This window comes from Chiloscyllium punctatum, chromosome 4 (genome assembly GCF_047496795.1).
Source record: "Chiloscyllium punctatum isolate Juve2018m chromosome 4, sChiPun1.3, whole genome shotgun sequence".
Classification (NCBI taxonomy): Eukaryota; Metazoa; Chordata; class Chondrichthyes; order Orectolobiformes; family Hemiscylliidae; genus Chiloscyllium; species Chiloscyllium punctatum.
Window position 1 is genome coordinate 11,831,774 of NC_092742.1, and position 16,162 is coordinate 11,847,935.

The following is a 16,162-nucleotide window of genomic DNA, read 5'->3' on the forward strand; positions in this document are numbered from 1 at the left end:
CCTCCTTGTTTTTAAACTCAATCCATTTCGCGATGAAGGGCAAAATTCCATTTACCTTCCTAAGGCCGGCACGGTGGCACAGTGGTTAGCACTCCTGCCTCACAGCGCCAGAGACCCGGGTTCAATTCCCGCCTCAGGCAACTGTCAGTGTGGAGTTTGCGCATTCTCCCCGTGTCTGCGTGGGTTTCCTCTGGGTGCTCCGATTTCCTCCCACAGTCCAAAAATGTGCAGGCTAGGTGCCGGTAGTATTAGGTGAAGAGGTCAATGTAGGGGAATGGGTCTGGGTGGGTTGCTCTTCGGAGGGTCCGTGTGGACTTGTTGGGCTGAAGGGCCTGTTTTCACACTGTAAGTAATCTAATCTAATTACTGGTTGTACCGGCATACCAATCCTCTGTGATTTATGCACAAGGACACCAGGTCCCTCTACATAGCAGCATACTGCAACTTTTTAACCATTTAAGTAATAATCCTTTTTACTGGTTCCTTCACATTTATTAACAGTGTACTCCATCTGCCAGACCGTTGCCCACTCACTCAAGGTATCCATGTTCCTCTACAAGGTTTCACAATCCTCTGTACACTTGGCTCTGTCACTCATCTTCGTGTCATCTGCAAACTTTGACACCCTAGACATGGTCCCCAACCCCAAATCATCAATATAAATTGTGAATAATTGCGGTCCCAACTAATCCCTGACGCACACCACTGGTTACTGATTGCCAGGACAGCACTTTATCCCCACCTTTTGCTTCCTAATAGTCAACCAATCATCTATCCATGCCTTTAACACACTTTACCTCTAACACCAAGCATCCTTATCTTGTGCAGCACCTCCCAAAAGACCTTTTGGAAATCTAGGTGCACCACATTCACTGGGTCCCCGCTGTCCACCTTGCTCATAATGTCTTCATAGAATTCCAAAAGATTCGTTAAGCGTGACCTTCCCTAAATGCCCTAACCCCACGGCATCGATGTGGATTTCACCAGTTTCCTCATTTACCCTCCCCCTACCATATCCCAGTTCCAACCTTCCAACTCTGCACTACTCTCATAACCTGTCCTACCTGTCTATCTTCCTTCCTACCTATCCGCTCCACCTTCCTCTTCGACCTATGGCATTACCCCCACCTCTGATACCTATCGCACTCTCAGGTACCTTCTCCCCAGCCCTACCCCCCCCCATTTATCTCTCCATCCCCTCAGCTTACAAGCCTCATTCCTGATGAAGGGCTCTTGTCCGAAACGTGAATTTTACTGCTTCTTGAATGCTGCCTGACCTGCTGTGCTTTTCTAGCACCCCACTCTCGACTCTGATCTCCAGCATCTGCAGACCTCACTTTCTCCTGCCCTTCATGAACCCATGCTGCGTCTGTCCAATGGGACAATTTTTATTGAGATGCCTTGCTATTTCTTCCTTGATAATAGGTGTGAACACCTTCCCCATTACAGAAGTTAAGCTAACCAGTCTATAATTCCCCATCTTTTGTCTACCTTCCTTTTTAAATAGTGGTGTCACATTTGCTGTTTGCCAAATGGGAGTCCAGCAAATTTCAGAAAATTACCACTCGTTCACTTGTTATTTCTCCTGCCATCTCTTTTAGTGCCCTGGGATGCATTCCATCAGGGCCAGGAGACTTGTCTATCCTTAGCTCCATTAGCTTGCCCAGCACTACCTCTTCTGTAATAATGATTGTTTCCAGATCCTCACCAGCCTTTCGTCTCTTTGTCAATTACTGGCATGTTATGAGTGTCCTCCACTGTGAAGACTGGCACAAAATACCTCTTCAATGCCTCGCCCATTTCATCATGCTCCATAATTAAATGCTCCTTCTCTAAAGGAGCAATGTTTACTTTATCCACTTTTTTTTTTGTTTTATATATTTATCGAAACTTTTGCTATCTGTCTTTATATTCTGTGCTAGTTTTTTCTCATGTTCATTCTTACTTTTCTTTATTGCTGTTTTTGTAGATTTCTGTTGACCTTTAAGGTTTTCCCAATCTTTAGGTTTCCTGCTGTTTTTGGCCACTTTGTATGCCTTCTCTTTCAATTTGATAGCCTTCCTTATTTCCTTAGACACCCATGGCAAGTTAGCCATTTTTCTTACAGTCCTTCCCTTTCACTAGGACGTATTTTTGCTGAGCACTTTGAAAAATTGCCTTGAAAGTCCTCCACTGCTCGTCAACTGTCCCACCATAAAATCTTTGTTTTCAGTCTACCTTAGCCAAGTCCTCCCTCATCCTATTGTAGTCTCCCTTGTTTAAGCACAGCACTCTGGTATTGGATTTATTTTCACACTCTCCATCTATATTCTAAGTTCAACCATACTGTGATCGCTCCTTCCAAGAGGATCCCTAACTGTGAGGTAATTAATTATTCCTGCCTCATTACACAGGACCAGATCTAGGATTGCTTGCTCCCTTGTCGGTTCCATTACATACTGTTCAAGAAAACTATCGCGGATACACGCAATGAACTCCTCAAGGCTACCCTGACCGAGCTGGTTCGACCAATTGACATGTAGATTAAAATCCCCCAGAATAATTGCCATACCATTTTTACAGGCATTAGTTATTTCCTTGTTTATTGCCCTCCCTGATGTGATATTATTATTTGTGCAGTTAACTCATCAACCTTTTTTTTACCCCTTGCATTTTCTCAAACCAACATTACAGGAATTCAGTCCTGTTCTGTAGTGGAAGAATCACAAATTAATTGATGATTGCACAGAACTAATCCTCTCTAACCTTATTGTTTGTGTTTAATCACAATTCCTGGCCTAACTTTCAATGCAACAATTTGCTGACCTTCAGATTGTCACAGTAAATCTGTTGGAACTTGTTTGACACATTACCTGGAGTAGAATTTTTTTTCAAAGTCATCTGCAATATCTTTTTTGAGAGGACAGGAACATTTCTAAAATTAATTATGACTTTGACTCACCCAATGATGTCAGAGCATACTGTGTGAAGAAGATCTAACATTCTGAGTACATCAGAAAGAATATATTAATTAATTTGAAAAGGCTACCAGAGGATACAGGCAATGAGAAGGGACAGGAGTATTAAAGTAGATCCCTGCAGTTGAGTTGATACCAGTACAGGGCGATGGCTCAGTACTGGGGCTGTTCCATTGGTTGTCTAACCTTGACCATTAAATTTAGTAATTGATCTGCAGGTATTTATATTATAAAGCAGCATCTCTGTAGAGCAAAACTGGTTTAACCTTTTGGATCGATGTCCTGACATTGATGTAAATGTTCTTATTGTAAAGTCATTGACTTGAAGCTCCACATTTATTTAGTTGAGGCTACAACTATAGCATTGTGTGCAATTCTGGTCACCACATTACAGGAAGGGCATAATTCCTGTGGAGAGAGTGCAGAGACGATTTACTAGAAAGTTGCCAGGGTTGGAGAGTTGAAAAATGTGGTGCTGGAAAAACACAACAGGCCAGGCAGCATCCAAGGAGCAGGAGAATCGACGTTTCGGGCATAACCCTTTCTTCAGGAATGCCCGAAACATCGATTCTCCTGCTCCTCGGATTCTGCCTGGCCTGCTGTGTTTTTCCAGCACCACACTTTTCAACTCTGGTCTCCAACATCTGCAGTCCTCACTTTTTCCAGTGTTGGAGAATTATAGCCATGAGGAGAAATTGGAGAAGTTGGGTTTGATTTCCTTGGAACAGAGAAGGCAGAGGGGTGACCAGTTAGTGTATACAAAATTGTGAGGAGTAAAGATTGAATAGACAGGAAGAACCTTACAGCGAATTCAAAAACCAAGGTCATAGATTCAAGCTAAGTGACAAGAGGAATAGAGGGGACGTGAAGAAAGTGTTTTTCATGTGTAGAATGGTGGGTGTCTGGAATTTGCTACTTGAGTTGGTGATGGAGGCGGAGACTATAAATTGCTTAAGTGGATCGGCACCTTAAGTGTTGTAAGCTGCAGGGCTCTGGCCCATGTGCAAGGAAAGAGAAACAGCGTCCGGGTGTCTTTGAGTCGGCATGGACAAGGTGGGCCAAATCACACCCCCCACCCCTTCTGTTCTTTATCATTTTTGTGGTTCTGTGGTTATTTCTCTCTCCACAGATGCTGCCACTTATGATGAACCCTTCTCTTCTGGTTTTAGTTCAGATTTCCAGTATAATTTCTTTTGTATCAAGTCTCATTCCAGGGCTTATGCACAAAATGCAAGGTTGACACTTTAATGGAGTGTTGAGGGAATGCTACACTGTTGGATTTACAATCTTTTGGAGAGACAGTAAACTGAGACACCGCCAACTTTCTTGGGTGGATGTAAAAATCCCATATTACTATTTCGAAAAGGAGCAGCAGAGTTATTCTCCATTGTCTTGGGAGACATTTATCCCTCAATCATCGTCAAAGATGCATATTGTCTGGTCACTATCTCAGTAGCGTCTGGCCGAGTTTCCCATCTTTCTGAGTTTTCTGTGCAGAAATTGGCTGCTGTGTTTTCTACATTGCAACAGTGACTGCACTTCAGAAGTACTCCTTAGGCTGTAAAGTGCTTTAATACTTCCACTGATTGTAAATAGCACAAGATAAATACAGGACTTTGTTTTTATAAAGGAACACTCTAGCAACATGTATTCTGATCTCTGTGCGTTAAGTTTTAAATTGACAACTAACGGTAACCATTCTACACCAAAAACTGGATCAGAAGAATGTCTTAATTGCAGTAAAACAAACCAAAGCATTTCATAGAAATCTTATCAGACTAAGTTTGATGCCGCTCCGTCTCCATGGTAGGGAATATTAAAGTAGGTAACCAAAAGTTTTGTCAGAGGTGCAGAGTTTAAGGACAGTCTTAAAGGAGGTGAGAGAAGTAAAGAGGCTTGAGGAGAGGTAATTCCAGATCATATAGTACAGGAAGCTTTAAAGCATGACCACCCCAACATTAGAGTGACTAAAATCACCAGTTCACAAGAAGGTACAAATAGCACCATGCAAAACTTCCCAGGATTGTAGCACTGGAAGCTATCTCTGATATAGAGAGCATGGATGGATTTGAAAACAACGGTAAGAGTTTTATAATCAAACTCTTATGAGCACAACTGGTGGTAGGTGAATTAGCCTTGGTTGAAATTAAAATATCGTAGCAGAGTTTTGGATATGTCCAAGTTCACAAAGTGTGTAGGGTGGGAGGCTGACCATCAAAGCATTAGATTAGTTGAGTCTCGAAGCAGAAAATACGTGGATGAGGGTTCCAATATCAGGTTGACTGAGGGTCCGTTATTTGGCTACATTTACACTGGAGTTGTAGTATTGCTCCTCACAAGTTTCTCGGGTTTGTTTCTAATGTTTCTAAAGTGCCTAGAGAAGAACTTGTTACTTCATTTTATACTTAAGGCTGGAGAAGAAAATGGAATGGATGAGGATAAGATCGAGTTCTTGTGGTCCTTGTGGGAATCAATGACATAGGTAGAACAAGGAATGATGTGTGAAGTGAATTTGAGGAGTTGGGGTGCCAATTAAAATGCAGAATATCAAAAGTGATAATCTCCCAGTTATTACTGGAGCTGAATGCCAATTGGCATAGGGCCAACCAGGTTAGTGTGTCAAACCTGTGGCTAAAAGAGTAATGTGGCAAGAAGAAGTTCTGATGCATCTGCATCAGTTATCAGGAAAGAGAGGAACTATTCCCTTAGGATGAGCTCCACTTGAACCATGCTGGGTCCAGTCCTGACCCGTCATATGACTGGGGATGTGAACAGGGCTTTAAAATCAGTGGGGTGGGTTCAGGTTAACAGAGATTTAGAAATCCAAAGAGCAGCATTGAGGCATCAAGGCAGTACAGTGATGTAGGTAAAGGTAAGCAGAATGGCACATAAGGGACAAAAAGTCCAACAAAAATACCATATCAGCAAAGAAGTTCTTTACAGAATACAGCGGTGAAAATAAAAAGTTAAAAGTTCATTATTTGAATGCACAAAGCACCTGCAGTGAGATGAGTGAACTAGTGGCACAAATAGAGATGCGTGATTTAGACCTAATTGCCATTACAGGGACGTGGTGACAAGGTGATCAAGAATGGGAAGTAAATATTCCAGGGTTCATAATATTTTGGAAGAACAGACAAAATGGCAATGGAAGTAATGCTGACACTAAAGTGTAACATAAGGGCATTAGTGAGAAAGGATATGGTCTCAGAACATGAAGTGGAATCTGTGTGGATAGATATTTGGAAAAGCAAGTGTCTGAAAACATTAGTGGGAGTGGCATATAGACACTGTCATTAGTTGTAACATCAATCAGCACGTAAAACAAATTGTCAGAGCTTATAACAAAGACAATGTGATAATTGTAGGGGACTTTAATCTTCATATAGACTGAGGCAATCAAATTGGCTACAGTGTTCCAGGGATAAAAGTATCTTTGAGCTAGTATTGTGTAATGAAGCAGGGTTAATTAGTAATGTCGTAAAAAATTCCTCTGGAACATAGTGATCATGATGCTGTGAATTTGCTGCTAATCTTGAAAGTGACATACTCCAAATGCAAACAAAAACCTTGAAGCCAATGACATAGTTATGAGAGAATACTGGCGAAGGTTAATTGGGTAAATAAACTAACAGTTGTAAATGAACATTGGTAAACAAATAATGAAACACTTCAAAATGTTGAGCGAGTTTATAAAAAGGAAAAGGGTAACTAAAGTATTCATTGGTTTCTTCGAAGCAGAGATACAAAAAATTATCATGGAGAATAAGAAACTGAAAGAGGCGTTGAATGCATGTTTTGTCTTTATAGAAGACATGACTTTATTCCAGAAATAGATTATGATTAAGGGGGTAAAATGAGTGAAGGAAATTGATATCAAAAGAGAAAAAAGTTTTGGAGGAACAGATCGAAAAGGCAACAACTCCCCAGCACCTGATGGCTTATGAGGGAGATCACAACTAAAAAATTAAAATGAATTTTCCAAGGAGTTACTAGTTGTGTCGCAGAGGGTATTGAAGTTGATGTAGTCTACTTGGACTTCAGTCAGGTGTTTGACAAGGTCTTGCATGTTGGTCTGGTTAACAAGCTAAATATCCATGGAACTCAGAGCAGTTTGGCAAACCTGCAATGATTGTTGATTAGTGGCAGGAAGCAGAGGGTAATGGTCAAATTATGTTTATGCAACGGGAAGTCTGTCTCTGGTGGTGTATCCACACTGTAGGAAGCATGCAGTTGCACTAGATATGGTGCAGAAACCATTCGCCAGGATGTTGCCTGAGCTGTAGCAATGGTGCTATGAAGAGAGATTGGGTAAGCTGGGGTGGTTTCCCTTAGAGCAGAGATGTCTCAGTGGCGGGAAATGGTTTTGATTGTGGTATATGAAATTCTGAGAGACATAGTTTTAAAACTCAGGTACAGCATGCCAAACCAACTCAGGCTCGCTATCACTGAATTCTTGACATAATGAAGTTATAATATTCATTGACCATCAAAATTGCTCAATTGTTCCTAACTAAACTTCTATGAAAAACAGATCTGACACCAAATTGAGAACTTAATAAAAATGAACTTTAGCAACTTTAGCAAAGCAAAACTAAACAACAAAGTAATCTAATTAAAATCTGATTTAACCCCAATCTCCTTTGATCTTAACCCCCACTCTTGCATGTAGGCACACAGACAGATAAGGAATAAATTAAAACAAAATGTAATTTGCCAGTTTGAGAACTGGTTCAACAATGACTACCAGGAATACTTGGTGGATTATATTCCGACGTATAGGATTGCATCTTGCTTGAATTCTAAAGCTATTTGTCAGTGAAAACAGCTTCCAGGAGAGTCTAAGGTACATTCACTTATTTCTTGCATACTGCAATCCTCTTCTCGGGACATTCAATAATTCTTTAACTGGATATATAACTAGAGAGAGTAAAATTCAATCACAGCTTCCCATCCAGCAACTTCTGAACATAAAGCCTTCTGCCCAAAAAAAACAATTCAGTTTATAGTTTCTTTCTTTCAACATTCTGTGTGGTTGGCTGGCCAGCACCACCCACACCTTGATTGACCAATGCCCCATCTATGTAGCTGCTAGTCCTTGAGCATAACCCATACTGGTGCTAGAATGCCTGCAGTGACAATAGAACAATAATTAACCTGCTGTTACCTTTCTCAGCCAGCTCTCATAAATAAACAATTTGTTTGCTCTCTCTTCATTTCCGAAAAAAGGTGGTGTTCCAAGTTCAATTCTCAATAATAGCTCACAGATCCAAACTAATAATGAGAAAAATTAAATGGCCTCAATCATAGGGTAGATACGGAGAAACTTTCTCTTTTAATAGAGGAGTCAATAACCGGGAGCAGATGTTTAGAGGGAATTGGAGGCAAATCTTGTTCACCCAGAAGGTGGTTGTTATCTGGAATCCATTGCCTAAAATGGAGGTAGAAGCAGGAGTTCAAGAGATTTAGGAAATATTTTGACAAGCATCATAGAATACAAAGCTTTCAACCAAGCGTTGGGAAATGGGATTAGGTTAGATTATGTTTGATAACTGACAAGGACACGAACATGGGCTGAAGAGCCTCTTTTCAGGATGTAAGAACTCTGAATCTGTGACCCCTTCGGATTTTATGAAGTAGCTTCAGGGGTAGTGGATGCACTAGCAGGATATTCCAAAACTTCAGATTCAGGAATGGTCCCATCAGGCTGGAAATTAATGGAATGTTACATTGCTTTTCAAGAAAGATGGGAGAGAAATAAATATGGAATTATAGGCTAGTTATGCTAACGTCAATTGTTGGAAAAGTGTGGAATCCGTTATTAAGAAAGTCTTAATAAAGCACTTAGTGAAGCATGGTATGATCAGAACAAATTCTTACAATTTCATTAAAGGAAAATCCTCTTGGACATGGGCATTGAAGTTGTGGATGTAAATAGATAGATGGCGGAGAACCAGATGTATTTTATCTGTATTTCCAAAAAGCAATCAATACAATTACATGTAAAACATTGATTGGCAAGATTAGGGCTCATGGAATTGAGAAATATCTATTAGCATAGCAAAGGGAGTTGGTGAACAGGTAAGAACAGAGAGTGGGCTTGGAATATTTTCAGGTTAGCAGACTGTGAACCGTGGAGTGACACAAGGATCAAGGTATTTGCAGTCTATATTATTCTCTGTCACTTGATCTAAGCAGTTGTTTTCTGATGATGCAAGACTAGGTAGAAAAGCAGGATGTGGGAAGAACCAAAGTAGCTGCAAAGAATATAGAGAATAAAAATGAATGGGGGTGAAAGATGACAGATCAATTATAATGCAGGGAAGTGTGAAATTATTAGCTATTCTAAGAATATAAAAGCATTTTATTTTAACAGGTTTGAAACTTGTCAGCATTGATGTTCAATGAGAATTGGGTGTGCCCAAGCAAGGCGCACGATCAGTTAGGAAAGCAAATGATATGTTGATCTTTATTGCAAGGGGATTGGATGACAGGAATGAGTAGTATTGTCAGAGATGGACTCTAGTTTTGTGAGACCACCTATAGAATATCATATCCAGTATTGGTCTCCACATTTAAGAAAAAGGAACGTTTGTGCTGGAGTCAGTACAGTAAAGGTTCACTTAATTACTCTGTGGGACCAGGAGAATGTCCTGTTTTGAAAGCGAAGGAAACTTGGTCTATATTTTGTGGTGTTTGCAAGAATAAGATGCAATCTAATTAAAATGTACAGGATTCTGTAGGGGCTTGACTGAGTAGATGCACAGATTGTTTCTGCCTTTCAGGGAATCTGGGCGTACAATCTCAGGACATGGTCAAACACTTAGGACATTGGTTTGTCAGACGTATTACATTTCATGAAGTGAACAGAGCTTTTGAGTAGCTTTTCAGTATTTGAGAAGTGGACTATGGAATGTAAATCATTTTGGAAATGTAGGTGTTATTTATTGCTTTTTTCCAATTCTAGTGCTTGGAGCGAGCCATGAAGTTTACATTTGAAGAATTTCACCTTTGGTACCAGTTTGCATTGTCCCTGATAGCTGCTGGTAAGGTAAGTACAAGCTAAATAAGGCTGAATTGTGGCTATATATTTTTAACTCAGTTCAAATAAAATTTTAACTGTCAAAAACATTTAGTTCTTTTACTCTGCTGCATTCTCTCTGAGGGAGTTCTGGGGAATTAGCTCAAATGGTAGAGCACTGGCTTTGCATCTGAGAGGTAGCAAGATCACTGCCTGAATTCTCCAGTCTCTGGGACAGCATGGTGGCTTAGTGATTAGCACTACTACCTCACAGCACTAGGGACCTGGGTTCAATTCTAGCCTCGGGCGACTGTCTGGGTGGAGCTTGCACAGTCTCCCTGTGTCTGTGTGAGTTTCCTCCCACAGATTAAAGATGTGCAAGTCAGGTGGATTGGCCAGGCCCATCGTGTCCAGAGATGTGTAGATCGAGTGGATTAGCCATAGGAAACACAGGGTAATAGGGATAGGATAGGGGTGAGAGTCTGGTGGAGATGCTGTGCAAAGGGTCAGTGCAGACTCGATGCGATAAATGCCCTGCTTTCACACTGTAGGGATTTTATGATTCTGTCCTGCCATGTCTTAAATAAGATGTTACATCAAGGCCATTCCTGCTTTCTTGGGTAACCATAAAAGATGCCACTGTGTTATTCATAGAAAATCAAGTCAATTTTGTCAGTATCCTGGCTAATATTTAACCGTCCATAAATTTCATTGAGATAGTTATTCTAGTTACTTATCTTATTGCTGCTCGCGGAACTTAATGTGTGCAAATTGGCTGCTGTTTTTTCTCTGGAGCAGTAGTGATAACCAGAGGCAAAGGTATTTGTTTTATTTCAAAAGGCTCTGCTGCTATTTTTCCAAATGCTACTTTTGATTTTCAGGTCTTACATTTTCATTTTCTCTACTCATTTATTAGGTGATGTAGGCATGTGCTTTCTATATTTGTGCTGACCTATGGGACACTTGGACGTCCACAGAAACAGAATTAGAAGAATTTGTCAATATCTTTAATAATAAACAACTCTTCATTAAACATAAAACAACAATACACAAGGAAAGCCTAGATACCGTTGTATTTAAATCAGTACAAGACAACAGGCATAGATTAACATCAATTAAATAATTGACACCTACTTCAATGTATAAAAAAAAATCACTTACTAAACCCTCCTACCATGGACTGATGAAGTCATGGCTAGTGTGTTTCCATCACTGGGCAAAAGGCAGGATGATTTTAATCAGGCAGATGCTGCTTTTCTTCTGCATTTTAGATCTCAGTCTCAGATATAATTTTGATGATGAAGACAGTGTTCATTACAGTAGGAACCACCACATGCTTTCCAAATAATTTAATGAACTTATAAAGCCTTAATCAAGAGATTCCACATCCATTGGGAAAGAATTGATTGTCTTCATGATTTGGAGTTTTCTCAGGGTCAAGTTAATATTTCTGTAGTGAAAATAAAACTCTTCTTTCTCCATTGCAGCCTCCTTCTCTTTCCCTCTCAACTCTCCAACCCACCCTCCAAACATGCAGACTTGGCTATCTTGCAAGCCCCCATCCCTCCCATAGCCATTCTGCAGGAATTTATCTCCCCAGACTGTCTTACACCTGCCTTCTCCCTTCCACTCTCCTCTACCAAACAAAAGGTGACAGAACTCATGAATCACCTAAAAGGCTCCTGGTCATCGCAAAAGGTAGCTTTTGTATTCACTCTGGTTGTGATTCAAGACAGCTCTTGGTCCTAGCTTTAGTGAAAGCTGGACCCAAATCCTGCCCGGTTTCTGGTCTCCCACCTTTGGCTACATGCAGTCCCCAGTGACTACCTTGCTGATATCACTCACTGTACTATGTTTTGAGCATATCAGCAGTAACACAGGAAAGGCCTATGAGAAGCAGCTGCTCACTATTTCCTTCCATCCTGTTTACAGGGGCTACTTTGCCTGACTTGTCATTCCCATGAGTAAATCTTTCAGAACGATATTGCCTACCACTTGTGTGCGTTTTGAACATTGGTGACCACACTTCAGGAGCACTTCATTTCACTGTGAAGCACTTTAGGACGTCCTGAGGTTATGAAACATTATTTCGGAGTGTAACCTTTCTTTTGGGGTTGGAGTGTAAGAATAGAGAATAGTTTTGGTCTCCTTATTTAAGTAAAGATATCACTTCTTCAGAGAAGCTTCATAAGGGTGGTCTCTGATATGGAGGGATTGTATTATGAGCAAAAACTAAACAGGTTGGCAATCACGGGAGTTTAGAAGAATGAGACCTTATCTCATTGAAACATATAGGATTCTAAAGGGTCTTGATAGGGTAAATACTGGGAGGATGTTCCCTCAGGGAAAGTCCAGAACCAGAGGGCATAGTCTCAGAATAAAGGGGTGCTAATTTAAGACTGAGATGAGGAATTTCTTCTCTGAGGGTTGAGAGTCTTTGGAACTCTTTAGAACAGAGTGCTGTTGGGGCAGAGTCCCTGTGTATATTTAAGGCTAAGGTAAATTCTTGATCAGCAGAGTTTCAAAGGAAATGGCAGAAAAGTGGACCTGAGGTATGTCGAATCAACCTTGATCCGATTGAGCGATGGGGCAGGTTCAAGGGGCCGAATTACCTCTTTCTGGTATCATAGAATCGAACAGTACAGAAGGAGGCCATTTGACCTTCACGTCTGCATTAGTTTCTAAAACAGCAACCCAGCTAGGCTGTTCTCCACCTTATCTCCATAGCTCTCGAAATCAATCACTTTCAAATATATATATTCAGCTCTCCTTTGAAACCTCCTGTGGAACCCTCCACTGTCCCAGGCAGTGCATCCTAAATCCTAACAACTCTGAGTAAATAAGTATCTCCTCAACTCACCCCTGGCTGTCTTGCTGACAACATTGAGGTTATGACCCCTAGTTACAGACATATGAACAGAAAAGCATAGCAGGTCAGGCAGCATCCGAGGAGCAGAAGAGTTGACGTTTTGGGCAAAAGCCCTTCATCAGGAAGGGTTTCATTGCCCGAAATGTTGATTTTCCTGCTCCGTGGATGCTGCCTGGCCTGCTGTGCTTTTCCAGCAACACACTCTTGACTCTGATCTCCAGCATTTGCCATCCTCGCTTTTGCTTATACGAACAGAATATCCTCCTTTAAAGATGTTCGTAACTTTGAACACTTCAGTAAGGTCACCTCTTAATCTTCTCTGCTCCAGTGCCAATAAACCCAATTTCTCTCATTTTCCCTTGCATCTAAAATCCCTCTTGTATCATTCCATTAAATTTCTTTTGAACTCTCTCCAGGGCTTTAACATCCTTCTTTCACTGAGGTGCCCAGAACAGAGCACAGCATTCCACATGTGGTCTGACAGTGATTTGTCAAGGTGTAGCATCACTGCTTTGCTTTTATACTCTATGTCTCTCTTTATAAACCCAAGGATTCTACATCTACTTCCTATTAACAACTGTTTCAGCTTGCCTGGCCACCTTCAGAGAATCATAGACATGAACCCCGAGGTCCCTCTGCTCCTGTACTCCCCTCAAAATTGTACTATTGAGCCTGTAATGCCTCTCCATGTTTGTTTCACCTGAATGTGTAATAACACACACTTCTGTGCATTAAAATTCATTTGCCAGGTGTCTGTCCATTTTGCCAACTTATCATTGTCCCTCTGAAGTCACTCAGCATCATCCTTGCAATTCAGTATTCTCCCTCGGATCCAGATAAGGAAGGGAAATGAAATATAAATTGAATAACTTTAAAATAAGGTATTTATCTGCCATTTTCTTTCTCTAGTCTGCCCGGGCAGTGAGGGTGCTGAGAGAATGTATAAGATTGAAACCGGATGATCCCACAATACCACTCCTTGCCACCAAGTTGTGCATTGGATCTCTTCACTGGGTAAGTCATGAATTCTCTTTGTTCTTGCATACTGATTTTAGTCTAACTTTCAAGTACTTATCCTCCTTCTCCGTTCCTAAAACCGTCCTACTTTAGCATCTCCTCCAGCACTGCAACCCTGTCTGTACTGCCCTAATTTTGGCCTCTTGCCGACCTCTGATTATAATCACCTCACCATGAGCCACGCCTTCGGCTGCCTCAGCCCGAGGATCAGGAATTCTTTCTCGAAATCTCTCAACTTCTCTTTCCTTCGTCCAGTCATTTTGTCACTTCTGAGCCTTTCTATCCTATTTTATAATGTCTCCTATTCTCTATGCTAACCTCCCCTTAATTTCTCATGTCAGATATTGTCAAGTAAGGCTCTTGAAAAGTACCTTGAGATATTTTACTTAACTATGACATTGTATAAATGCAAGTTGTTTAATCCCCCTGTGTGCTTATACATTTTCTAGACTTTATCCTACTGCATGTCTTCAAGGAGGCTCCTCCATGGCTGTATTAGTATCTTTCCTAACCGCGCTTTCCTTTCTATTGCCTCTTGCTGCGTATATTGCATCTTCTTACTTCCCCTTTCTCATTAGTGTGTCACTACTTTCGCTATGAATACTTGTCTGTTTCTCACTTCTCCTGTACTCGATGCTATCAGCCATCACTTCTGCCTCAAGCGTCAGTAGTTTACCTTCTGTGCTCCCTGCTGCCAAATTTTGCTGTCCACAAGCACTCATACTTCTTCGCTCCGAGCAGCACCAGACCCTAACAAAAGCCTACCCACTATGCTTGTTTCCTTGCACTCTTGCACACTTCCCTTCCGACCACCACCTATCCGCTTCCCAACTGCCTCCATAGGCTGAACCCCATTCAGAGTTCTTGCTTAATTCAATGTGTCTAGACCTGTGACATTCATACTTTATCACTCCCAGACCCAGACCTCAAACTCCTTCATAATATAAAACTCAAACAACCCTCCCTCCCATCACTGATGTTACCAGATCTCCGAACCCCACCCACTGCTATATCTCACCACTGCTGATGTGCTGAACAGTTCATTACTATGCTACGGTTGCATTTGCAAGTGATATCGACCAATGGGAAAACACTGGTTTGAGGAACAATGGAGGATTGAGAATTTGTTTTGCAAGTTTACTTTCCCTTTTTGACAAAATGTTAGAAGTGTTGATCAGAATTTAAATGTGAACAGCTGTTGTTTTATCGGTAGCAAGTCATTTTGTGAGATGGCTATGAATTTGTGCACTCTCCCTGGAGTTTCTTTCATTTCAGAACCCTTTATAAACCAAAATAATGATCTGTGTGGCAGGTCTGAGCTGTTCAGCATTCTGTGAAAGTAGTGTTGTTACGCTGAAGCTCATTAAATTGCAGACAGTGTTGCCAATAGCGTTTCAGTGCAGAGGGCCAAGGCCCACATAAGTATGGCAGGCTCTCACATCAGCTTGACTGATTCTTCATCTTCACTGCCACTTGCTGATATTCAGAATGAAGCTCTTTACTAGATGGGCTAAAAGAGCCCAAAATAGAACATGGTGGGGAAGAATAATAAGCATGTCACAAACCAAATCAAAACCAACAAACTGTATATGCTGCAAATCAGGATCAAAAACAAGTTGCTGGTGAAACTGTTAGAGTCACAGAGATGTACAGCATGGAAACAGACTCTTCGGTCCAACCTGGCCACGGCGGCCAGATATCCCAACCCAATCTAGTCCCACCTGCAAGCACCTGGCCCATATCCCTCCCAACACTCCCTATTCATATACCCACCCATTTACCTTTTAAATGTTGTAATTGTACCAGCCTCCACCACTTCCTCTGGCAGCCCATTCCATACACGTACCACCCTCTGCATGAAAAACTTGCTCCTTAGGTCCTTTTTAATTTTTTTCCCCCCTCACTCTAAACCTATGCCCTGTAGTTCTGGACTCCCCCACCCCAGGGAAAAGACCTTGTCTATTTACCCTATTCATGCCTTTCATGATTTTATAAACTTCCTGTAAGGTCATTTGGAAAGGCAAGGACTCATTAGGGATAATCAACATGGCTTGTGCATGGGAAATCATGTCTCACAAAATTGCTTTGAGTTTTTTTGAAGAAGTAATGAAGAGGATTGATGAGGGCAGAGCAGTGGATGTGATCTATATAGACTTCAGTAAGGCATTCGACAAGTGTTGAACACTCCAGACTGTTCAACCTCTCCCCCTGTAGCTCAAATCCTCCGACCCTGGCAATATTCTTGTAAACATTTTCTGAACCCTTTCAAGTTTCTGATAGGAGCGAAACCAGAACTGC

The 16,162-nt window shown here is 41.3% G+C and overlaps 1 protein-coding gene across 1 annotated transcript in view; it reads left to right on the forward strand.

Moving 5' to 3' along the window:
- Nucleotides 1-16,162, forward strand: part of ttc7b (tetratricopeptide repeat domain 7B) — a 350,185-nt gene that overhangs the window by 151,467 nt on the left and 182,556 nt on the right. The window contains exons 8-9 of the mRNA XM_072568076.1: nt 9,925-10,008; nt 13,757-13,861. Coding sequence (XP_072424177.1) covers nt 9,925-10,008; nt 13,757-13,861 — 189 coding nt within the window. The remainder of the gene's footprint in view (nt 1-9,924; nt 10,009-13,756; nt 13,862-16,162) is intronic.